The sequence below is a fragment of the Rhineura floridana genome, chromosome 14, assembly GCF_030035675.1.
Source record: "Rhineura floridana isolate rRhiFlo1 chromosome 14, rRhiFlo1.hap2, whole genome shotgun sequence".
NCBI classification, from domain to species: Eukaryota; Metazoa; Chordata; class Lepidosauria; order Squamata; family Rhineuridae; genus Rhineura; species Rhineura floridana.
The window spans coordinates 34,135,683-34,160,427 of NC_084493.1; the positions used below are offsets into that span (position 1 = coordinate 34,135,683).

General features: G+C 42.2%; 1 protein-coding gene across 3 annotated transcripts in view; it reads right to left on the reverse strand.

Moving 5' to 3' along the window:
• The window catches only part of MTMR10 (myotubularin related protein 10), a 67,062-nt gene that overhangs the window by 34,857 nt on the left and 7,460 nt on the right, over nt 1-24,745 (reverse strand). For all 3 annotated transcript variants that reach the window (XR_009759061.1, XM_061596008.1, XM_061596009.1), the window contains 3 exons: nt 17,576-17,712; nt 15,488-15,560; nt 11,575-11,717 (listed from right to left, as the gene is read on the reverse strand). Coding sequence is in view for 2 of the 3 variants with exons in the window: in XM_061596008.1 (XP_061451992.1) it covers nt 11,575-11,717; nt 15,488-15,560; nt 17,576-17,712 (353 nt within the window). In the remaining variant the exon portion in view is untranslated. The remainder of the gene's footprint in view (nt 1-11,574; nt 11,718-15,487; nt 15,561-17,575; nt 17,713-24,745) is intronic.

Sequence of the window (24,745 nt, forward strand, 5' to 3'; positions counted from 1 at the left end):
GGGCTTTGCTGATAAAAGAGGATTTATGGGACATTATAGATGGACCCCCTCCGGCGGTACTGACCGCGGCCTGGACGCGTAGAGATCAGAAGGCGCAAGCTTTTATACTTCTGGCTCTATCAGACTCTCAACTTCTACACGTGAGAGATGTTACAAACACCAAACAGATGTGGGACGTGTTGGAAGGCATTAATGTGCAACAGACTGCGGGATCTAGATTGTGTTTGGCACGGAAGCTTTACCAGATGCGCTTCACGGGTGAGTGCGAAATGAGTGAGCATCTCACGGAATTCAGACATTTGTTTGCTGAGCTGACGGACCGAGGCGTCGAACACTCTGAACTTCAGAAGACCTATTTGATCTTGGCTTCACTCGATGGGACTTGGAATAATATGGTCATGGCTTTCGAAGCCATGCCTGACGGAGGTCTGAACGTTGCGTTTATTGAGGAAAAGCTGACCCAGGAATGGAAGCGGAGACAAGAGGCGAAAAGTGCTGAGGAAAAGCAAAGAGCCAAGCTGAAAGAAGAAAGCAGCTGCAGACAGGAAAACAAGCAAGAACAGCAACGGCTGAAGGCTTGTTATGCCTGTGGGGCTCGTGGGCATCTCCAGAAAGACTGTGCAGTCAAGCGAAACTCCAGGGACAGAGGCTTGAAGCAGGGAAATGTGAACTTTGTTTGTAAACAGAAGTCTCAAGATTTAGCACCTGTTAACTGGATTGTTGACAGCGGGGCAAGCCATATATTAATTAAAGACAGGAGTTTGTTTTACACGTCTACAAATGAGCAGGACTTTGTTTTACTTGCGGATGGATCGCAGAAGAGCGTGGAAGCCCGAGGACTGGTGAGATTTGATAAACTGGGAATACTTTCAGAATGTTTGTTTGTTCCAGAATTAGCTCATAACATTTTGTCAGTCAGAAAACTGGTGAGTTGTGATTTTTCTGTATTGTTCCACAAAGACAAATGTTATGTAATGAGGGGAGATCAAGTGTGTTTGCAGGGAAGCCTTATTGATTCACAGTTTGTAATAAAGAGCAGTCAAGCAGGGTGTGCTGTGTTAAATGCTGAGGCACAGGTACATCAGGGCTGCGTCCATGAATGGCATCAAAGGCTGGGGCATGCAAACCTTGACACGATTAAGAAAACCCCAACGCATAGTGAAGACATGCGTTTAAGAGATTGTGGACAGTTAATGGATTGTGATTCTTGTCATAAAGCTAAAATGACTATTGCACCAATTAACCGGGAGGCTGAAAGAACCACAACAGCTCCCTACCAGCTAGTTCATGTTGATTTATCAGGGCCAATAAATGCTTCACGTGGAGGTGCGAAATTCTTCATGGTACTGGAGGATGATTTTTCAAGATTTTGTCATGTTTTTCTGTTAAAGCATAAAAGTGAAGCTGAGCAAAAGCTGAAGCTGTTCATTAAGAGAATTGAAACAACATGGCGTCACTGTGAAAGCGATACACTCAGACCAGGGAGGGGAATTCACGAGTAAAGCATTGAGTGACTTCCTTGAGAGTAAGGGAATAAAACAGAATTTTACTGCTCCATACAGCCCGTTTTCCAATGGAACTGCTGAGAGAAAAAACAGGGTGCTGCAGGAAGCAATGAGAGCCATGTTAATGGATTGCAGTTTAGGGAATTCTTTCTGGACAGAAGCAATTCTTTATGTGAATTACATTCACAATAGGGTATTACACAGTGCTCTTGGAATGTCTCCTTATGAGAAAATCACTGGCAGAAAACCGAAAATACAACACATTCAAAAATTCGGGGCAAGATGCTGGATCCACATTCCACAGGGAAAAAGGAGGGGCAAGCTTGCACCGAGGGCGCAGCAAGGTTTTGTTTTGGGATTTCAGAATGCATATTTCAGAGTTTGGTGTCCAGAAACACAGCAGTTAATTCTGAGCAGAAGCATTAAAGTCTCAGAAAAGCCTTGGGATCAAAGGGAAACAGTCATTCTTACAGGGTCAGATGACACACAATCACAAACATTTAAGCCAAATCCAGACATAAAGGTGGAGGGCACACATATTCCTCTCAGAGATGCGTTAAATGAGCTCATTTGTGGGAACCGAAGATCAAAGAAACGTAAGGCTGAGGAAATGGAATCTCCTGCGCAGGCTGTGCCAAGCACAAGCACAGATGGGGGGGGGCAGAGAGAGCAGAAGCCCTAGTGCCATTAAGACGTTCTACAAGAGTAAACATAGGGAAACCGCCAGAAAGATATACTGTGGGGGTAATTACCAGTCCTGGAATGCATAAACTGGTGGACATGGATCCTGACACTTTGTATTTGACATGTGTACAGCCAAAGTTTGATTGAATAAAGTTTTAGCTAAATGTACAGAGATGTTCTGAACTGTACTGAAATGTAAGCTGTATTGCAAGATGTATTGTAGAAATGTATTATTGTAATTGTTGTAATGAATTACAGACATGATGGGAAAAAGGGGGGATTGTTGACCATTGAACCATACTGTCACTGAGTGTTTTTCCATCAAGTCTGAAAGTGTGGAAATCTGTAGCTAAGAGAAGTTATGTCTTTGCCCAGTCTGGGAACGGATAGCCAAGGCCGTTGTCATGGCAGCATCAAGATAGACTGGGTGAGTTCTATCTGTGTTGAGCTGAGTCTTCTGTGTAATGTCTTTGAACTGAGAACTTCTCTCCTAGAGGGGGGGATCTTAAAGCCTTAAGCCATAATGTCTTAATAAAAGACTCTTAACCTGATCTAATGCATCTGAGAAGTTTCTTGAGCAACTTAACTCCAACGTAACGTATGCTGTTTCACGCAACAATGCACACACATCAACAAACTTCACTGAAATCAGTGAAGTATATAGAATTGCCATGCACATTTTATAGTCACTGTAGACAAGATTAGCTATCCTGATCTCATATTCATTTGTTTTATATTGTACTCCAACCCAGTAAACAATATCCTTTTGAAAATGCTAGCATAATTTTTCTATTCAGAATTGGGGCACCTACTTAGATGCAGTGGCAATGCAAATTGGCACCTTTGAATCTTAGATTTGCAGCTGTGTAACAGTATTATTTTAAAATGCTACTTTAAACGTATGCTGCTCATTCTGAAAGAGAAATATTTCATAAGAAATTTTCCTCAAATGTAAACATTTTTCCATTGTAGGCATCAGGAAATATTTTCCATTTTTCTTTTTAAACCTCACATTCCTAACCTTCTCCCAAGGAACAGTTCTAAACCTTCAAGAAATTCCTTCATTCTCACCTCAAGACTGAAACAACCTGCAGACGATGATAACCTAACACTGCTGCCTTCTGTTATTTTCTTCCCCTATAAATCCTTACTTGCACTTTAAAAAGAAAAAAAAGGAACAGAAACAGTCCACAGAAGCCAATGTTTTGTTGAAGATGATAATCACATGGAAGTTTTGACAACAGAAGCTACAAATACCTGGAAACTCCGATTTGCTTTCCTACTAAAAGCCTGGTTTTGTATTGCAATTTTGGCCTAAAACAGCAACTGCACATAGTGATGCCATTGTCCAGGGCTTTAATGGAAGCAGTTTCTTAATTCCTTGAACTCATATGGAATGTGAGGGAAAAGGAGAAAGTTCAACATTTTTCTGTCTACCATGAGAAAACATTTCTCTAATTCATCACCCTCCCTGCCGAAGTGCTTACTGTGCAAAAAATATATTTTTTAGAACGCACAAGCTAAAGCAGCCAATCCCTACTTTCTGTTTATGCTCTCCTGAAATCAGCTCACAGTGGAGCAAATGTAGTGCTGAAGTCAACTTTCATGTACAAAAAAAGCCCCTCCTCCCTTCAAAAGCAGGTACCTTCACCATGTAATATTAAACATACAAGAGACTTGACTAGATGTTATCTTTTACTGATCCACATCACAATATATCCTACATTATATGCTTCTTCCTGCTACAGCAGCCCCATGAAAAGCCATTCCTGAGGGTTGAGGAACTCTTTAGAATTGTGTGCAAAGCAGCCTGGGTGCTAAAATGCAGGCGGCCGAGTTGAACACACACACACACTTTCTGTGCACTTTGGATCCAAGCCAAAACATTTGCAAGTCATAACTCTTCTCAGTATGACCACTTTCAGTGCAATCCTTTAATGTCTTGTATTGACAATTTGTTTGGGGGCAAGTAAAAGAAAAGCCCTCCATTGCAAAGACAGATGTTGCTTAATTTGGACAACCATTCCAACGATTTCCCCTGCACAATGATGCTCTGCTCCTCCTCCAGAAGCTGGAAAGTGGACGCTAGCCTCAACTGTACTCACATCAGAGAATGGAGAGAGATCAAGAGCATCCTGTCTAACAATCACTATTTACTTGTTTTAAAGAGCACCCTGCTTGAGGCAGGCACAGTTTTCTCAGGCAAACTGCAGCTGCTAGAGAAATGCCACTGCCAAGAAAACTACAGCTTCCGGGTAGCGTGTGTGATAACTTTTGCAGTGAGCTGCTGAACAATCTTTATTTTTTCTTTTTAAACAGCAATCTGCATAACCCAAGCAGCTGCATGTGCTCCTGGAAAGTAAAACTGCATGTGATAAACAACTTAAAACTAGTTATCCAATATATTAACCACTAGCCCTTGTGAAGGTTCAGAAATTCTAGCTGCAACATCAAGCTGAGATAACCATCTCCCCAATTTCAGAAGAAAGTGTTGCTTTTGATTGCAACTTCAAAATACATCATTTCCTTCAAAGTTGCTGATTTACTTCTTCCATGGCCTCCACTTATGCTCCACTTCCCCTCCCTTCACTTCCTCCCACACCCACCTTACATATCTTGCTTTGGAGAATTTTCAGATCTAGCTTGACAGCAAAAACAGCTCAACAACAAATTTAAACAACAAAGAGTTTCATGTTTCCCTCATTTAGTCACCACCTCACAACTCAAGCTAAATCAATTACTATGCCCATGTCATGAGCGCAGATGGTCAGGCAAACGTAAAACACCCAGTCTCATTCACTGGAGCTGGAAGCTTTTTAGTTCCCTATGTTGTGGGGCAACGTCTATTCCAAAAAAGTACAGCACAGATGATGCATGGGAATTTGCTAAATCTGCATGTTTTAACTTGTTTATTGAAAAAGGGCTGTGGGGAGACAATAAAAATATGATGCAGCATTGTTACTTGTTCTGTTAGACATGCAGATAATATGCTGCGAGGTGCTGCAGTTTTAACATTAAGGGCACAAGATGATGGAGCTGCAGTCTGCTACAACACACACACAGCAGTCATGAACTGACTGGGAACATTAACTCTGCCTTGGCAACTACTGCTGGCGATTCTTCCCTATGTGACATTCCAGAGGAGCAACTCTGGAAGAAAACAACGGAAGATCAGATGTACTTTTGGTGATTTGCATCAAGTGTGCAAACACACTCAAGAATTATTTGAGGAAAAGAAAGAACATTAGCATTCGTCTTCTGTCTCCCCAAAGACTGTAACATGCACCTCCTACCAAGCTGGTTAACCTTTCAGCAGAAAGGGAAAAAAGGCTAAAGAAGATTGGCAATGCCTACAAAAATTTGGATTTCCATACAAGTCTTATGTAGACAACTACAAAACTTGTCAGGAATTCCTCTGCAAGAGAGAAGAGCCTAGGGCAGGGGTGGGGAACTTTTTTGGCTCCATGGGAGAGATCCTTATCAGGATCTGCCTTGTGGGTCAAATCTGACAGGTAATTCCTTTTGCTTCCATGAAGTCTCTAAGATTGGTGACTTAAAGGGAAAGGGTGTAATGGGCTATGCAAAGCGTTCCTAAAGTGGTCCGGAAAAGGAGGAAGAGATCTGGGACCCGGGGAAGAGGCCCTGTGGGTTACAGAGGCAGGAGGATAAAACAGGAGAAAGCTTCAGCGCTGGAGACAGTGACGGCTCAGCCCCCTTAGTCTCCCTTCCAACTGAACCAACGCTGCTGTCTGACAAGGAGCTGGCCCCTCTTCTCCCTCTCTTGCCGCCCCAGCTGCCACTGCCGCATCCTCTTGGATGGGGAGCTGGACCACAGAGAGTGTCCAAGGAAGATCTGCCTGCTCTGCCTCCACTCCCGTCACCAAGGATGTGCCAGCAGATGCGCAGGCAGGCCCAATTAGCACAAACTTTTTGCTCTGTTCGTAGGAGTGCCCGCTTGCTAAATGTAGTCCCGTTCAGAGACACCTTCCCCAACCTGGAGCCTTCTTAAACAGTCTTGAGGGGCATGTCTTGTTGCTACAATAATGCCTTAGTCATGCTCTGTACTGCTGTGCAGAGACACAGAATCCTGTGTAACCTGTAAGCTGATTGATGAAATACTCTAAGCTGAAATTCCACATTAAACTTAACTGAGAAAAACACACCAGTGAGTCTGAATCCAACAGAGTTGGCCAAGACAAAGGCGGAGACTTGCAAAAGCCTCTTCAAAGTCTCCCCTCTCCCACTTTAAGTTTCCTCAAACAGGAACACAGGGGCTAACAGGAGCTGTCTTAAAGCCTTTGCAAAAGACCCTTTGACGTAGCTTGCACACGAGAGCTACTTCAAAAAGGCTTTTGCACAGAGCTTTAATCCTGCTCAGCTGATGAGCGGAGATTAAATCCTGCTGTCTTGGCTGCATGATCTTGTTCCCTATTGTGAACAGGATCATACAGCCAATGTAAGATTAAGCCTTGTCCTCCTGCCCATCAGCAAACACCATTAGTGATGTCAGATGATTGTCGGGTGGGCGTGGTTTGGGGGAAAATGGCCTCATAGGCCAAACTCTTGCGGGCCATGATTGGCCCCGAGGCTGGAGGTTCTCCACCCATGGCCTAGGGGCTTCTTCCCTTTTCAGGAGGAAACGGGAAAGTGATTTTAAACCTCAAGTCTGCAAATGCTTAGAGAGAAGTACTATCATGAAAGCAGCAGTGCAGACAGCAGTCAAAGAAACAGCTAGTACCCAAAGTTGCTTGTTAAGTGAGAAACTGATCAAAACCAACCAAGGAAGATTGTAACATCAACTGACTGCCACCTCTGGATTCCATACAACCTCTTTTTCTTTTTTTCTTTCTGGCAAGACAAGGTGAACCAAGACATGAAAGACTCAGTTGGTGCAGATGTTAACATTCCTGATACCCTAAGCCATGATGATGATATCAGAACAGGTTGTGGGCATGCATCGCTTCCGCCCTTCTGTGCAAATCCTCCACTATGCTGGTTAACACTAGCTAGGATTGCTGTTGTGGCCAGAATTTGAAACAAGGATTGGAAGTGATCTTGCAACCCTTCGGTACAACAGAATCTGGGAAAACACTGTCATATTTGCACTGAAACAGCATAATGAAAAATAGAAATGGACTGCCTTCAAGTCAATCCCAACTTATGGCGGCCCTATGAAGAGGGTTTTCATGGTAAGCAGTATTCAGAGGCAGTTCACCACTGCCTTCATGTGCTCCTCCACACTACTCCACACTGGCTGCTACACTGTAATTAAAGCAAGCTGGAGAATGGGACTGGTACATCTAAGTGGGGGAAAGTTTGTCAGCCTGTGGCACATTCCCAATCTCCTAATTATGGTTAGGAGATAGGGCATGTTGCATCTGACTACATGATGTCATGTTGCTCCTTCAATGACACATGCACAAAATTTGGACCCAAAGTCATGTATTTCAGATCCCGCTAATACTATACTATCACAGTATGCAGTGTGAGCCATTAGGTCCATTATATTCAAAGATCTCTTAGTCACCACATGTAGGAACATTCTCCAGTGTTTTAAGCAATTCATATTTCCATTTTAAAAAAAATCTAGTTTGCTAAACAAGAAAGCATGTTTAAAACTAGATTGATTCAGTCCATAGAATTAGCTTCAGGATGTTAGAGATTTAGTTTCCACCTGATTTTTTTTTAAAAAAAATACCTTTAATTCTTCATATAGCCGTATGAGAAATTTAAAACCAAAACAGCAAATATATTGGTATATGCCACACTGAATGGACTTCTTGTTCCCTTTTTAGCCAAGCCTAAACATTCATCCAGCATTTTTTAAAATAAGTACTGAATGCTAAGCATCTGCCAGAGAAAACTCTGACTTCAACTTTCCAGGAGCTACATGTGAATGTTTACGTTCTAAACTTCGAGTAACGTTGGCTTAAAGGACAACTGTTGTCAGCATCCAATGAACAATTTCCATTTCTAATACCAACAAAATCTTGACTGTGAAGTCTCAGGGCACTGAAAATGAACCATCTGATTCATCAATCCCCACATTACCTTGGAATCTCGGGGGGGGGGAGGAGAAAGTGTCACAAGAGCTGGGCCTCGGAACAATCCACCATCGTTAGAAGGCAAGCAGTTTCTGGGGGTGGAGAGGGGGGAATTCCTGTTTTTCCTTCCTTGAAACCCTGAGTAGAAGGTCTGCAAACTACAGCTGGACACAGACAGTTCTTCTCCTCTGGTCAAAGGCCCACAGCAGCTGAGCCAACTGTATTGCCTGTCAAGGGAACTTTTGTGTTAGAAAGCAGGTTTTAACACACCTGCTCAACCACAGTTCGTTGTGTGGCTGGACTGAAAACTGTGGCTAATGTTAACTACGGTTACAACAAGCCAGCTTCAAACTACAGTTTCTGGAGCTTGTTTAAGCTAACCATGATTAATGTTCACCCAGTTCAATTTCCTGATGACATAGCAAGCTGTGGTTGACCAAAGACTGGAGGAAGCTTCCAACCGTCTCCTCCCAGCCATGCAGGAGGAGAAGGGAGGGGGGTGTACATAAAACCAAGGCTCACTTTGGCTTGTACCTGCTCCTGCATATTGTGCTACACCAGCAGTCTACAACCTTTTCAGACCCACATCCACCATTAATCCAAACAATTATTGTTACCATGTATTTGTATGGTGCTGCTGATGTGACCTTCCTTGGATCAAACTGCAACTCAGTATTACCCCCAAACTGAAAAACCTTTGGGCTATGACATGTTAAAGAGTACAGAAGCTTGTTACAATCTGGGCAAGCCATTCATTTTTCAAAGTCCATGGTAAATATGATGACAAATACGAAGAAGCAGAAACTGATCGTGATAGGTCAGAAAATGAGACTAATTATATTTTGTGTAGTATTCACTTTGGATTGCCCCTCCCCTCTTTTTCTTAGCTCTTTCCATGGAGTGCTTCATGTCTGCCTAACACTCTGCAGGACTGGAGGAGACATCATTTGCAGAACACAACATTATTTTCTTTTCTTACTATAATGGTGATGGCATCTCCTGTTGTTATTGTTTTTTTTCTGCTCCTCAGACTTTAAAATATATTAAAACAAAACATCTTTTAAAACATTTTAAAAAAACCCACTGTAATTATTGTCCAAGAAACTACTTTTAATATACTGAACACAATGATTTAATGGCAAACCAAGTTATACATAATACATTTTATGTCCCTTAAGTAACACAGTAACTTTTGATCACTACAGAGTGCTAAACAAATAAGTATAGCATATTTTTCCTTCCCCCCCTCCAAAATTTTTTGTTTTTTCCTGGGGAAAAAAGACAGGTTTTTTTTTTGTGGCTTCAAAATTTCTGGAAGTTTTACAAATCTAGTCCTGACCCACCAGATGAAGACCAGTACACTAAACCACAGGTCAAACAAAATGTAGGAAACCTGTGATCAGGATCTCCTGCTTTCTTTCCAAGCAGGACTGGAAGGTTAACTTTCCCCCCCTGCACCATCTCCCCCAACTAAAAATTGCCTCAGCCCCCAAAGCTGCTATAAGCCAAAGAGAATGGAGGGAAGGTAGGTATGCATGTCGTACCTGTTTCGCTCTGTGTCTAAACAGCAGCTTGGGAAAGGAGGGTGGGAGCAATTTAAAACAAGGTTACAGGGAAGGACGGTTAAACCCAAAACAGTGTGGGGTATGGATGGGGAGAAGAGGTTAAAATCCCATCTCTCCCACTTCACACACACACAGTTGATTTTAACCAAAGCAAAAGATGTTGGGCAACCTATCACAGACCACTCAATGTTACATCTAGTTTGGCTCTCAGCAGTTTGGGAAACATGCACCAAAACAGATGGTAGGCTGGATGTCAGAGAAAAGAGTGCAATTTTAGACCCCAAACTTGAGAGTCACCAAGTGCACATTAATTTAGATTGTGGTATTAAAAAGAACAGAATCCCCATTTTCCCGGTGTGTATTTAGCACTGAAGGAACAAAAACTAATATGCCTTAGAAGACTGGTTGCCGCAGATACAGTCAAGGAGTACATTTCTGCAACTGCAAGAAATGCAGAAACTGCAGAAAGAGCCTGCAGCCTGGAAACTATGTTGACAAATATTGCTCAAGGGTTAGAAACAATACAGTGGCCTGGTTTGGAAGAGCATATCTTTACTTATTAAACAGAGATACACAAGCCTTTTGCACATGTTCAGAGCCCCTTTGCAGTGCACAGCAATCAAACCAGGAAGCCTCTAATTAACCATAGTTTACTGGTTTCTTATAGTTACCAATTTTGGAACAAGCCCAGATTGTTAGTTGATTGCTATGCACCATGAAGGGAGGATGAAAGGACTGTGTATTCAGAGAAAAGGAACATGCATATCTTGGCTTAATAAGCCAAGATATGATCTTCCAAATGTTGCCCATGTTAAAAGCACTATGGAAAAACTTACAGCTTTTTATGAAATATTCTTTTTTGCTACTGACATGAAGGGAGGGGGTGGGGATGGGTTAGTTCGTTTTTCACTCTTTATTGTACTCCTTTTAAACAGTTTCCTTCAGCTGTAAGGAGAGTGGCTTGAATTATTTCAGAATCTGCTGGTTTGCTATGTTCCATCTCTCTACATATATATGCAGATTTAAATGTAACTTTAACATGTGTAAAATCAAACCAATAAAAAATATTTACAAAAAAATAAAAACTTACAGCTTTTCCATCTCCGATTTACTGAACTGGCTTAGCTCCTTCAGGATCCGTGAAAATGATATATGCAAATTACATCTAACGTAAGTAGGTAAATATGTGGCCATAAGCCATAACATTACATTAAGTGTGTGAACAAAGCACCATGGCCTTAAGACCTGACCAAGATATTTGCCACATGAGCCATTTGGGATACCTTTGGAAATAGTTTTGCAGATGTGTGACTAGAAAAAGCTACCTCTTATCCTCTGAAGCGCTCTATGATCAGAGTTATTGTTCTCATCTTACAAGCCATATGTGTATAAATGTGAGTGACGGGGACTAGAACCTTATGACTTAGTTCTCACTGTGGTCTGGGTTTTATCCCTTTGGACTACAGGTAGGGAATGGCAAGATTGAACTCTCCCCCATACCAATTCCCTCCAAGGGCTCTAGCCTAACTTCTCCTGTCATGCTGCATGGAGGGAATTTTTACACAAGACCATTTAGTTACATAAACACCTATGTGCAGAGGCCAGACACAAGTCTACCACCACAATGCAAACTAGGCCTTTGTAAAAACACATTTTCATTGACACTTCAAGCAACTTCAAGAATCTAGCATGTCAGTCATCCCCCCCCTAAATGCCCAGCTAAGTGCTTCAACTCTAGGCAACATCCACAACAAAAATCAGACATGATTTTAATACCTTTTTTGCACTTTCTGGTCCTGCTTCATCAAAACGAAATCTGACAATACGGAAGTCTTTGCAGTAAATTATTAACTCTGTGGGATTAAATTTAAGCTTTTGGTTGGGGCCCAGAACTTTCTGTTTCCTCTTTGTGTCATTCACTGCAAGAGAGATACAAAAAAAGTCAACTTAAAAAAAAAAGCATACAAGCCACCATGTTATGAATGCTGAAAATAAACCTAATAACGTTTTGTGACAATGAAGAAATAAAAGCAAAATGGCATACAGCAGCTGTCATTTAAAGACTTCATTAATCCCTTTACTACTTATTTTTATTTACTTGCTTAGAAAATGAATAAACTGCTTCACCAAAAAGTTCTTCAAGTTATGTACAAATAAAAATTGTTGGTAAAACATAGCCAAAATCTGGATAGGTTTGCCAAAACATAAAAGGTTTTGGCAGGTGTCTAGAACAAACATAGTGAGGGAAGCTGCTTAATGTCAATATAATACCATTCTATTTGCATCTACTCCCCCCCCCGGGAGCTATTTCACAATAGCCCTGGGATGATCGGCCTGAGAAACAGTGGTTTGCCATTCAGCCTGAAGCCTGAGTGGACAATGCAGCTCAGTGGGGATGTGGATTTGGGCTTCCTCCATCCAAGTGGACGGAAAGGACACTCCAGGAGAGACTGAAAGAACTGGGCATGTTTAACCTTAAGGAGAGAAAACTGAGGAGAGATATGATCACACTCTTCCAGCACCTGAAAGGTACACGGAGGAGGGCCAGGATCTCTTCTTGATCATCTCAGAGTGCAGTACATGGAATAATGGGCTCAAGTTACAGGAAGCCAGATTTTGGCTGAACATCAGGAAAAAATTCCTAACTATTAGAACGGTGCAACAATGGAACCAATTACCTAGCGAGATGGTGGCCTCCCCAACACTGAAGGAATTTAAGAGATAGCTGGACAGCCACCTGTTGGGTATGATTTAAGGTGGATTCCTGCACTGAGCAGGGGTTTGGACTTGATGGCCTTATAGGCCCCTTCTAAATCTACGATTCTATGATTCTGGGAAGTCCAAGACTAACAACTGCAGCACTATTTTCAATCTAACCCATCTCTGAGCTTGAGCTAGCATGCAAAGTGAAAGCCATAATTTGGAACTATTGACCACATACTTCTTGCACTGTTGGCTAGGGTTACAAATGCATTTCTATTACTCAGTTATACCATTGCAAGTCCATTGACAGGAGATAGCAACATTTTACAAAGATCCTAGTATGGTCTAAGAATCCCTTTTGAAAGGCTCTTATAAGACGTGTGTTATTAATGCTCTTACAGCTTGATCCTAGGAATGCTTCCACAGAAGGAAGTCCCACTGAGCTGAATGACAGTCACTGCCAGGAAAGAGCACATGGGATTCCAGCCTTATGCTGCAACTCTATGCACACTTACTTGGGAGTAAACCCTACAGAAAAGATCTGCATGCCTCGTTAACTGGTAGACATATTCACTGATAGGCAAAAAACCTTGCAGTTTAAGAATGTACCTATAGCCCACCGATATTTCTATCAAACTTTAAAAAGCAGGGAAATTGGGCAGCTATAGTGAATGCACCAGGGGAGCAGGAGACCTGACCTATTCTCTGAGATATTGTACTGCCCTACAAATTTGTCAAAATTCAAATACAATTTGGGTTGGTCTTTGACAGACCATCCAGTTCCCGTGTAGCTTGGAAGAATTTGGTAACATGTGCCTCTGAGCATATGGTGAGTGAGAGAAGTATCTGTGGGCTATAGGTATGTTCTTAAACCACAAGGTTTTTGGCCTATTAGTGAATTTCTCTGCTTTTTAATCTGGGAGATAAGAAATGGGATCCTGTGCAAGTTTGCTGAGAATGGATTGATCATTTGCATGCTTATTGAATTCAGTGGGATTTACTCCCCTGCAATCACGCTTAGGATAGGTGAAACTAACTACAGAGGATGGGGAGGGGAGGAAGGGCAGAGAGGGAGAGGAACAGGCAGGAGGGAGAGGGGAGGAGAAAGGCAGGTTTGATCATTTGCATGTTTATTGAGTTCAGTGGGATTTAGTCCCATGCAATCATGCTTAGGATAGGTAACACTGACCATGGAGGGGGGAAGGAGGGAGGGCTGGAGTGGGCAGGGGAGGAGGAAGAAGGAAGGAGGAAGAAGGAAGGAGGGAGGAGAGGAAGAAGGATGGAGGAAGGGAGAAGGGAAAGACAATCATGCTTAGGATAGGTAAAACTGACTGGGGGGAGGAAGGAAGGGCTGGAGTGGACAGGGAAGGAAGAAGGAAGAGGGGAGGGAGGAGGAAGGGAGAGGGGAAGGAGGGGAAAGGCAGGTCTGATCATTTGCATCTTTACTGAGTTCAATGGGATTTACTCCTATGCAATCATGGTTAGGATAGGTAAAACTGACCATGGGGGTGGGGGAGAGGGAAGGAGAAAGGGGGGAGGGGAACGGAAGGAGGGGGAAGGAGGGGGAGGAGCAAAGGAAAGGGGAGGTTTGATCATTTGCACACTTATTGAGTTCAATGGTATTTACTCCCATGTAATCATGCTTAAGATAGGTAAAACTGACCATGGGGAGAGGGAGGAGGAGGGGAGAGGGAATTTGAAAGGGGAAGGAGGGGCAAAGGAAGGGAGAGGGAAGGGGCAAGAGGGAAGCGGCAAGAGGGAGGGATAGGAGGGAGGAGAAGGGAGGGTGGGTTTGATCATTTGCATACTTTTTGAGTCCAGTGGCATTTATTTCTGTGCAATCATATTTGGGATAGGTGAAACTGACCTGGGGAGAAGAAGGAGGTGAGGAGATTGGGTGGGTGGGCACTGGGCAGAGGAGAAGCCCCTTTCATTTCCAAAAGGAACATTATGAACAGTATCACTGCTTTTCAGTGTTTCCCCTACCTTTTTATTCTACAGCAGGCACATGTAGCCTCCTACCCACATTTAAACCAAAGCTGTCCCTTGCCACATCCACACCAGACATTTATTTTCCTTTAGATAGTCATGGCTTCTCCCAAAGAATCCTGGGAAGTGTAGTTAGTGAAGGGTACTGAGAGTTGCTAGGAGAGGCCCTGTTCCCCTCACAGAGCTTCAAGTGGCTGACTGTTAAACCACTCTGGCCACTGGAACTCTGTCAGAGGAATAGGAGTCTCCTCTCAGTATCCTTCACAAACTATACTTCCCAGGATACTTTCAGGGAAGCCATGACTATTTCAAGTGAAATAAAGGTCTGGCGTGGGTGTGGCCCCCTGACTAGGCAAGCAGCTGTGAGTCTGGCTTTTGGAACACTAACAGTTGGTTCTTACTGAGCATGCCCGACATTATCATTGAGTTCAATGTAAAATTTCTTAAATTAATTAATAATCAGCCAGGCATTTTTTTTTTACTTTTAAACTGCAGAAGATAAAGGTCAGAGTATGGGGCAAGGTCAGTAACAGGATTACAGGTACTCAGTGAACATGGCTGATTTTTAATTAATTTCAACAAATTATGAGAACTCTGACAGAAAAAAGTCCAAAGTCTGGGTTTCCCCCCCTCTCTTTTTAGACTTTGAACTCTCGATTCTCTCTGACTGTTTTGTGTATCTCCATGAAAAGTTAGAGGGTTGTTAAGCAAGCATTCCTGAGTTCAGGACTATATGTTTTGCAAGATTTTGTTTTGAAATGAGCTTATGGGAAGTATCAGAATGGCATGGGGGGTATTTTCAATTTAACATTGTGAAATGCGAAAAATCCATGCTGACTATAGTATACAGCCACTCTTGTGGCTGTATAATTTCACAGGCTAAGGAGACATTCAAAAAGGCAATTCTGACTGTTCTGTTTTCCTTTCCTAAACATAAATGCAACCCCCCAAAAGAGCAAAAACTCTTATCTTTCACACCCAACTACTTAATACATACCTGTGACTATTTGCTCAATGCATGTTAGAGCAACATCATGTTCGCCCAGGAGAAGGTTCCTGTAATGGAATTTCTGAAATACAGGAGATAAGTTCATGACAAATAACATGACTTGCTTTTTATTTTGGTCTAGCAATTTTGCAGACAAAGTCTGATGTATGCTTTGTTTAGTTAGATCTTGAGGACTGAGGGTTCAAGATTTTATGGCTACTCAGTGTAACATTACGCTATAAAGATTATACTGTAAACTACATTAGAGAAACTAGAAGGAAGGCAGCACTCAACGCTATAAGAACATAGTGGTGTGCTTTTTAAGATCAGTCTCTCTCTCTCTCCCCCCCCTCTCTCCCCCCTCTCCCCCCTCCCTCTCCCTCTCTCCCTCTGTATTAGGCAGTTTTCAAACGTGGTCCAGTTCTTATTTGTACATTTTCAATATACAGTAAGTGTTTTAAAGGTTTTCTAAGTTATTTGCTGTCCTTTCCCTTTCTTTTTTGATATTTTAATGTTTGTTTTACCCTTACACTGCGTAATTGTTCTCACAGTATTATGCTACATATATTCACTATTTGTAGTGCCCCTGAACAAGAAATAATTCACACTACACTGAGCCAATAAACCATTGGGATTTCATAAACCCCTCATTCTCTTATAAACTAAAATGACAATCTAGATTTACCACAATTGTATTTCCCCCTCTAAAATCAGAAAACATACAAAAACAAAGCAGCAGGACCTGCATCATTCACATGCTGCTTCTCTCAGTCCAGTTTTTGCTTACAAGTTTATAAATAAAACAAGCAAACTGTATTTGCTAAATGAGGGTTATACATCATAACCAAAGCCATGAACCACACAAGGTTTCCTGTTCTCTTTCACAAAAGGAAATGTTCTGGGCACATGTGGGGATTCCCCCCTCCCTTATGTACACCAACCATTCACCTACTCACACAAAAGACTGGGGAAGCCCCAGCACACACAGAGCTGATGAACTGGAGCCACTATATCTGGAGTGCATGGCAATGGACTCCTCAAGAGCAAATTGCATCCACTTTCTTTTCATTCCAGGCACTTTGTTTAGCTATGAGTTACAGATTCCAAGAGGGTAGGAAAAAGAATGATGCTCTATCAATTCCATATAGGGCAGTTTTCCTGTCTTACCATGCTGAGATCATGGTGCATTGTAAGAACTGGGGCCACTGGCACTCTAGCTCCTCCCCTCCCAGAACGGCCTCCCTCAGGGCCACTTCACCAAATCCGTTAATACATATATAATTTTTTGAAGGATTAGTTCCTGGACTATAGAGAAGCCTTTGGTCTGAACTAGGGCTCTTCTTATGTTAGACAAACTAATCATTATTATTAAAGTGTCAGAGCAGAAGCATGCTTCATCAAGGCCAGGAAGGAGCAGTGGCCCATTTCTCAACAAACACCACCGCTTCATTATGGAGGAACATTATTAATAATAGAAGATTATTTATTTATCACATTTATATCCCACTTTTCCTCCAAAGAGCTCAAGGTGCCATACCTGGTTCTCTTCTCCCCTCCCCATTTTACCCTCATAACAACCCTGTGAGGTAGGTTAGGCTCAGAGAGAAACAGTGACTAGCCCAAGGTCACTCAGTAAGCTTTGCGGCTGAGGTGGGATTCAAACCCTGGTCTCCCAGGTCATAGTCCAATACCCAAACCCTTAACACCACACTACAACTGCATGAAAGTCAGAAGCAAGCAATAGCAATGCAGTAACCTGAAGAATCCTGTAGAACATCTGGCAGTTGATAACATCAGGTGGGATAGTAGAGCCTGATAGGTCTTAAGGGCAGAAGGGGGGGCATTCACTATGTGTGGTTATTCTGCTGCTCCCCCTCCCTGTGTACACACACACACACACCTCTAAGACAGGTAATGCTGAGCATTAAGCTTGGTGCAAGGTAGGGAAGCCGGAGCAGCTCAGGAAAGTGATGCCACAGTAGGCAATCTAGATAGCAGGTAATGGGTATATGGGTCTTAACCTCTTGTAGGAATTAGCACTGCTAAGGGCGATTACACTCATATCATGGTACTCAACAGGCATAGAAGGAAACCAACCTGAAGTGGCATAGGATCATCTGTAATGAAGGATATCTTGAAGTTGCTGCAAACCAGCTTCCCCCACAAATCATATTGGCTTGTATCTGTTGCAATGCATTTCCTCACAAAATTCACTTCATTCACCACAATTTCACCTTTAAAAATGAAAAAAAGCTGATTAAGTGAATATTCACTCATGACTTAATCACAGAAGCTTGCCAAGAGAAAATTCTCACCCATAAGCCTGTAGCTTTAAAAGGTTGATTTAGAGAAAACAAAGTCTTTTAAAAAACAAAAACTGAATATACTTTGTGAAGTGCTTTAAGTTTTACCTTAATGTATGCATTGTTTGACATGTCATAGCTCTTTAACAATAAAAAGAAGCAAGTACTAAGCAGATCAGGTAATTCTTACTTGGAGAATGAACAGTTTCATGGTACCCAAGAATCTGATGCAGGTATGGGGAATCTTTGGCTTTTCCAGATGTTGTTGGAATCCAGCTCCCATCAGCCCCAGACAGCATGGTCAATGGTCAGAGAAGATGGGAGATGGAGTCCAGCAACACCTGGAGGGCCAAAGGTTACCCACTCCTGATTTAGTGTAACACATGACTAGAAATCTGGATTTCAAGCAGTACATCTCAAATTACAACAAACCATTCTCCTCTTCCCTATGCTGAGAGCCCTACAAATATTTTAGACTGCATTGTTCTCATGCTGCAAAGTTTATTTAAATGTCTATACCACCTTTCAAGGGCAATTTACAACAGCTAATAAAAAAGACAAGAGTTCCCTATCCTTGCACAAAACCATTCTTAAGTCACTCCATCCAGCCTTTCAACATTGGGATCACTCCTTCCCCCTAGCCAGTCACACCATTTACAGGCAGATAATTAATCCAGATCTGCAGACAACAATTTCAAAGAGCAGATCAGTAGATTTGCTTAGAAATACAGGGACAGACATAATCTAATGACTACACCAGAATATGCAGAAGCAGTCAAAAGTACTTTGCCATGCTTGCTGCTACGCTAAAGGAAAATGGCTCTTGTCCCTGCTCTCTCCCCCCCCCCAAACAGAAAATGGCAATAAGAACTGGATGGGGGAAGTATGTCCACCCTCCATCCTTATTTGCCAGGCTGGTCCAAGATACCTAACCCTTAAGAACATAAGAAGAGCCTGCTGGATCAGGCCAGTGGCCCATCTAGTCCAGCATCCTGTTCTCACAGTGGCCAACCAGGTGCCTGGGGGAAGCCCGCAAGTAGGACCTGAGTGCAAGAACACTCTCCCCTCCTGAGGCTTCCGGCAACTGGTTTTCAGAAGCATGCTGCCTCTGACTAGGGTGGCAGAGCACAGCCATCATGACTAGTAGCCATTGATAGCCCTGTCCTCCATGAATTTGTCTAATCTTCTTTTAAAGCCATCCAAGCTGGTGGCCATTACTGCATCTTGTGGAAGCAAATTCCATAGTTTAGCTGAGTAAAGAAGTACTTCCTTTTGTCTGTCCTGAATCTTCCAACATTCAGCTTCTTTGAATGTCCACGAGTTCTAGTATTATGAGAGAGGGAGAAGAACTTTTCTCTATCCACTTTCTCAATGCCATGCATAATTTTATACACTTCTATCATGTCTCCTCTGACCCGCCTTTTCTCTAAACTAAAAAGCCCCAAATGCTGCAACCTTTCCTCGTAAGGGAGTCGCTCCATCCCCCTGATCATTCTGGTTGCCCTCCTCTGAACCTTTTCCAACTCTATAATATCCTTTCTGAGATGAGGCGACCAGAACTGTACACAGTATTCCAAATGCGGCCGCACCATAGATTTATACAACGGTATTATAATATCGGCTGTTTTATTTTCAATACCTTTCCTAATTATCGCTAGCATGGAATTTGCCTTTTTCACAGCTGCCGCACACTGGGTCGACATTTTCATCGTGCTGTCCACTACAACCCCGAGGTCTCTCTCCTGGTCGGTCACTGCCAGTTCAGACCCCATGAGCGTACATGTGAAATTAAGATTTTTTGCTCCAATATGCATAATTTTACACTTGTTTATATTGAATTGCATTTGCCATTTTTCCGCCCATTCACTCAGTTTGGAGAGGTCTTTTTGGAGCTCTTCGCAATCCCTTTTGGTTTTAACAACCCTGTACACTATGTCCACTGGATCACCTCTATCTATATGCTTGTTGACACTCTCAAAGAATTCTAATAGGTTACTGAGACAGGACTTTCCCTTGCAGAAGCCATGCTGGCTCTGCTTCAGCAAGGCTTGTTCTTCTATGTGCTTAGTTAATCTAGCTTTAATAATACTTTCTACCAGTTTTCCAGGGACAGAACTTAAGCTAACTGGCCTGTAATTTCCAGGATCCCCTCTGGATCCCTTTTTGAATATTGGTGTTACATTTGCCACTTTCCAGTCCTCAGGCACGGAGGAGGACCCGAGGGACAAGTTACATATTTTAGTTAGCAGATCAGCAATTTCACCTTTGAGTTCTTTGAGAACTCTCGGGTGGATGCCATCCGGGCCTGGTGATTTGTCAGTTTTTATATTGTCCATTAAGCTTAGAACTTCCTCTCTCGTTACCACTATTTGTCTCAGTTCCTCAGAATCCCTTCCTGCAAATGTTAGTTCAGGTTCAGGGATCTGCCCTATATCTTCCACTGTGAAGACAGATGCAAAGAATTCATTTAGCTTCCCTGCAATCTCCTTATCGTTCTTTAGTACACCTTTGACTCCCTTATCATCCAAGGGTCCAATCGCCTCCCTAGATGGTCTCCTGCTTTGAATGTATTTATAGAATTTTTTGTGGTTGGTTTTTATGTTCTTAGCAATGTGCTCCTCAAATTCTTTTTTAGCATCCCTTATTGTCTTCTTGCATTTCTTTTGCCAGAGTTTGTGTTCTTTTTTATTAAATTTTTTATTAAATTCTGTACTATGACTGACTGAATGGGGCACCTTTCAAAACTTAATCTGTTTTGTAGTGGGGAGTCGAGATGATCGATAGCAGGAAACTGCCTGAAGATTCCTTTCCCTATGTCTATGTTGCATTGTACTCCGATATTTTAGGGTTCTGTGTTCAAGGTTTTGTTGAGGAAGTTGCCAACAAAATTAACTGGTAGCAAATGCACTGTGATGTAATAACTCTATGTAATATGTGACAATAACAGAGAGCCATATCAATATCAAAGAGAAATGTAATCAAGAAAGTTAAGCAGGAGTTGAACTCAATAGGTGCTTCCCAAACATGACTCAAAATATCTTCTTGAAACCTGATCAAGATTTTTCTTCATTGCTCTGAGTTTTAGATTGAAGGAAACATCTTGCTTCTGATCATTAACCTCTCATATGAACAATATCTGTGTTTATAAGCCTGTGCTTATATTTGCTGTAATACTTCACAATCTTTGACTAGGAAAAAAAGTTACTCCATATTTCTACTGTGAGATTCTTTCTGATGTGAACACACATTTGTTCAAGTATGTTTTAGGGATCTTACCAATGCATGCAATCAACTGCTAGGGAAAACGTTCTAGGATATGATCTGGAAAAAAGGTATGGATTGGTATTCAACATGAGCCCTATTCAGGGTAGACCCACTGAAGATACAAGACATAACTGACTTAGGTTCATTTATTTTGATGAGTAGGATTCAGCTGAATACAACCCATGAGGACCTGGCACAATAAGAAGTTGTAGTTTTGAACTGGAGGTGAGCCCTATGATATCTTCATGCTTTGAAAGCCCAATGCACATTGCTACAAACACATCCTTTGCCAGGTACCATGATCTACCACTTCTCCAGAACAACAAATAACTGTACAATGAAAGCAAGGTACACTAGCTTGAAAATGTATCAGTTTATAACTATGGGCATAACCTGGCCAAGTGACACACATCTGAAGTCTTATCAGCTTCACTAGAAGAGCTAATTACATGCTTACATCTCTCCAACTGAAATCAAGAGACTCAGCCACCCACTACCCTTCGTATTTATGCCATTTTTTCCAAGAGTACTTCACTGCGTTATTCAGTAATCTTTAACAATCATCCCATATACCATTACCGACATAATACAGATTTTTTTTTGTGTGGGGTGGGGAGTGAAGAGGGGCAAAAATAGTAGTTTACTAAGGCCAACCAGTGAATGAACCAGGAGCTTCCAGCACATCGTTCGTAGACTTACCCACCACACAATACTTCTCTGGGCAAAATCTCACAATTCCTCCCCAGCACATTTGAGGAGTAGTAGCAACAGCAAATACACTTATAGTATATTTAGGGGGATGTCGATCTCAACCACATAACTGTTTACACATGTTCAAAACAGATACCAAGAAAACAAACCAGCATATTAAATTGAACAAGCATCAAACAAATTTGCTTTTTGACCAGATTACAGTCTCCCAGCATTTTCAGTCAAATAAGTCCTTACTAAAGAGCTGAATATTAAAATAGAAAGGGTTTATTAGCATGCACTGAGCATTTTAATGTAAATTTCCTCTAATCCACTTCTAAATGACTCTTCTGTTCAGCATGCTCAGTAGCTATTTTGAAGTTCAAAAGGGAAAAGACACCATTCTGATGAGATTCTGCTTCTAAGCTCATGAAGTGCTTTCTGAAAATCATTTTAGGGAATTTTCATGAGCTCTTGCAATGTGTTAGTGGCCTTACAAGAGATCTAGAAGTAATTGCATACTGCTTTGTTAACTGTTACCACCTGTTCACATTTTATTCAATATTCTTCCATGTGAATTAAGATGCTGACATTGATGGCAAACTAAACAGGGAAAATGCTCAAAATGAGGCACTTTTATGATTAAGTATGGAAAACAAATTAATTGGACATTGCAAAAATGAGTAACAGTTAACTTTGTTCAATAGGATCTATGCCTATTAACATTCACACAAATAAGAGAAAAGCTGTTCTGGTGCAGTGATTAAGAAAAAAATGAGCAAAACAGTGGGACTTTTCAGAAATTCACAGAAATTACTTTTTATTAGCACTGACTGCTGTCCCAGATAAGTCAATCAATTTCCACAACACACAGGAAGCCAGAAACAGTACATAAACCAAAACCTTACTCTTAAGTTTCAACACCATTCCTCAGTTTGGCACCTACAAAGGCCCTTCCATTGCATCCACAAAGCTCTCAATTTCTCCTCCTGTAAATTCCCCTCATCCCTCATCTGGCTTCTGGATCAGACCAAAGTTCATCTAAAAATTCTGCACTCTATTTTCCACAGTGACCAGACAGAGACCCCTTTCAAAGTTATCTTCCACAAGCCTATCAACTGAATTAAATCAAGTATAAGTAAAATGAGCATAGGCATTCTCAGATAATTCAGTAATTTGTACTAGTCCAACACTTAATCTATAGTTTTACCCATCTGTGTATGAGATGTGGGAGGCCTCACATTATCAGCAATGGCTAGGTACATCACATTTTACTAGAGACCAACACTAAACCTGTCCCCATTTTCTAACTCTAGAAGCCTTTTCTTCCACATGCTAGCATTCTACCTGCCAGGAATGTTTGACACAGAAGGGACATATTCAAATACACAATTCCACATCTGCATTTTTGAAACAACAGACTGCAAGGAGGGCTGCATCACACACTTAATCTGCATTATCTGAACTGGGCCCAAGAAGCCATACCAACATGCTGAGGAATCAGAGCTAGCAAAAGATCTGTTCAGACAATTAGCCTCCTAATTACTTCCAATAGTTGTACAAGAACAGAGTGCTCCCAACCTTGTTGCTGTGATGACGATGTGGACATGATACTTGCAGCGATGCATCTGACCATATGCCCTCTGGACCCCTCCCTGTCCAGTTTAACTTTTTAAAGCTAGCCAGAGTAGTGTGACTGGGTGGAACCAGGGTGTTGTGAATGCATAAATGAGTGATGAGGTGATCCCTGCCACTCTAAGAGGCGGTGGTACATCTACTTAAAAAATCCACCCTGGACCCAACCGTGTATAATAGTTACCAGTCAACTGCCAATACCACTTTGTGGTGGAGCTACTGCAAGTGTTCCTGGGTGACACCGATTACCTGGATCCACTTCAGTCTGGGTTCAAGCTTGGTGTCAGGACTGAATCAGCCCTGGCACCCTAGAAACATAGAATAGTAGAGTTGGCCATCGAGTCCAACTCCCTGCTCAGTGCAGGAATCCAAATTAAAGCATATGCGGCAAGTGGCTGTCTTGAATGCTTCCAGTGTTGGAGAGCCCACCACATCCCTAGGGCATTGGTTCCATTGTTGTACTGCTCTAACAATTAGCGAGTTTTTTCCCTGATGTTCAGTCAAAATCTGGCTTCCTGTAACTTGAGCCCATTATTCCATGTCCTGCACTCTGGGATGATTGAGAAGAAATCCCGGCCCTCCTCTGTATGGCAACCTTTCAAACACTTGAAGAGTGGTATCCTATCTCCCCTCAGTGTTCTCTTCTCAAGGCTAAGCATGCCCAGTTCTTTCAGTCTCTCCTCATCAGTCTTTCCCTGATGGATGACATTATTGATGTTACTCTTATTCGAACTTTCATCAGCTTTTGATACGACCATGTATCCTGTTGTCCAGATGGGCATTGGAGGCACTGTTATTTCAGTGTCTTCATTTCCTACCTGTGTGGTCAAGTCCAGAGAGAACAGCACAGGGAAGCACTCCTCAGCCTCCTAGCACGTGGCAGAGGGTTCCACAGGTCACTATTTTGTCCCCAATGCTATTTAACATCTACCTGAAGTTGTCAGGAGTGGTCATTAGAGGTTTTGGAGCACAATGTCCTCAGTACGCTGATGACATGCAGCTCTGTTTCTCCATGACATCTGAATGAGGACAGGCTGTACAAGCCCTGGACCAGTGCCTGAATGGCATCATTGACTGGGTAAGTGCTAATATAATGAGATTGGGTGAGGGCTAATAAATTGAGTTTGAACCCTGGGAAGACAGAGGCTCTGTGGATAGATAGTTCCTGTGTCTGGAGAACAGGCCAATCACCGTCTTGAAGGGGGGGGTTATTGCCAGCTGGTGGGCAGAGGGAGTATGCTTTGCTCCAGCAAAGGAAGGACCTGGCAGGCCAAACTAGGACCCCTGTTGGGCCAAAGCTACCCATTGTAGCTGCATTCTACTGGATAGGGAACTATGAAGCAGAGGGGTAGCCCTTTTTCCTCCTCTGACAGAG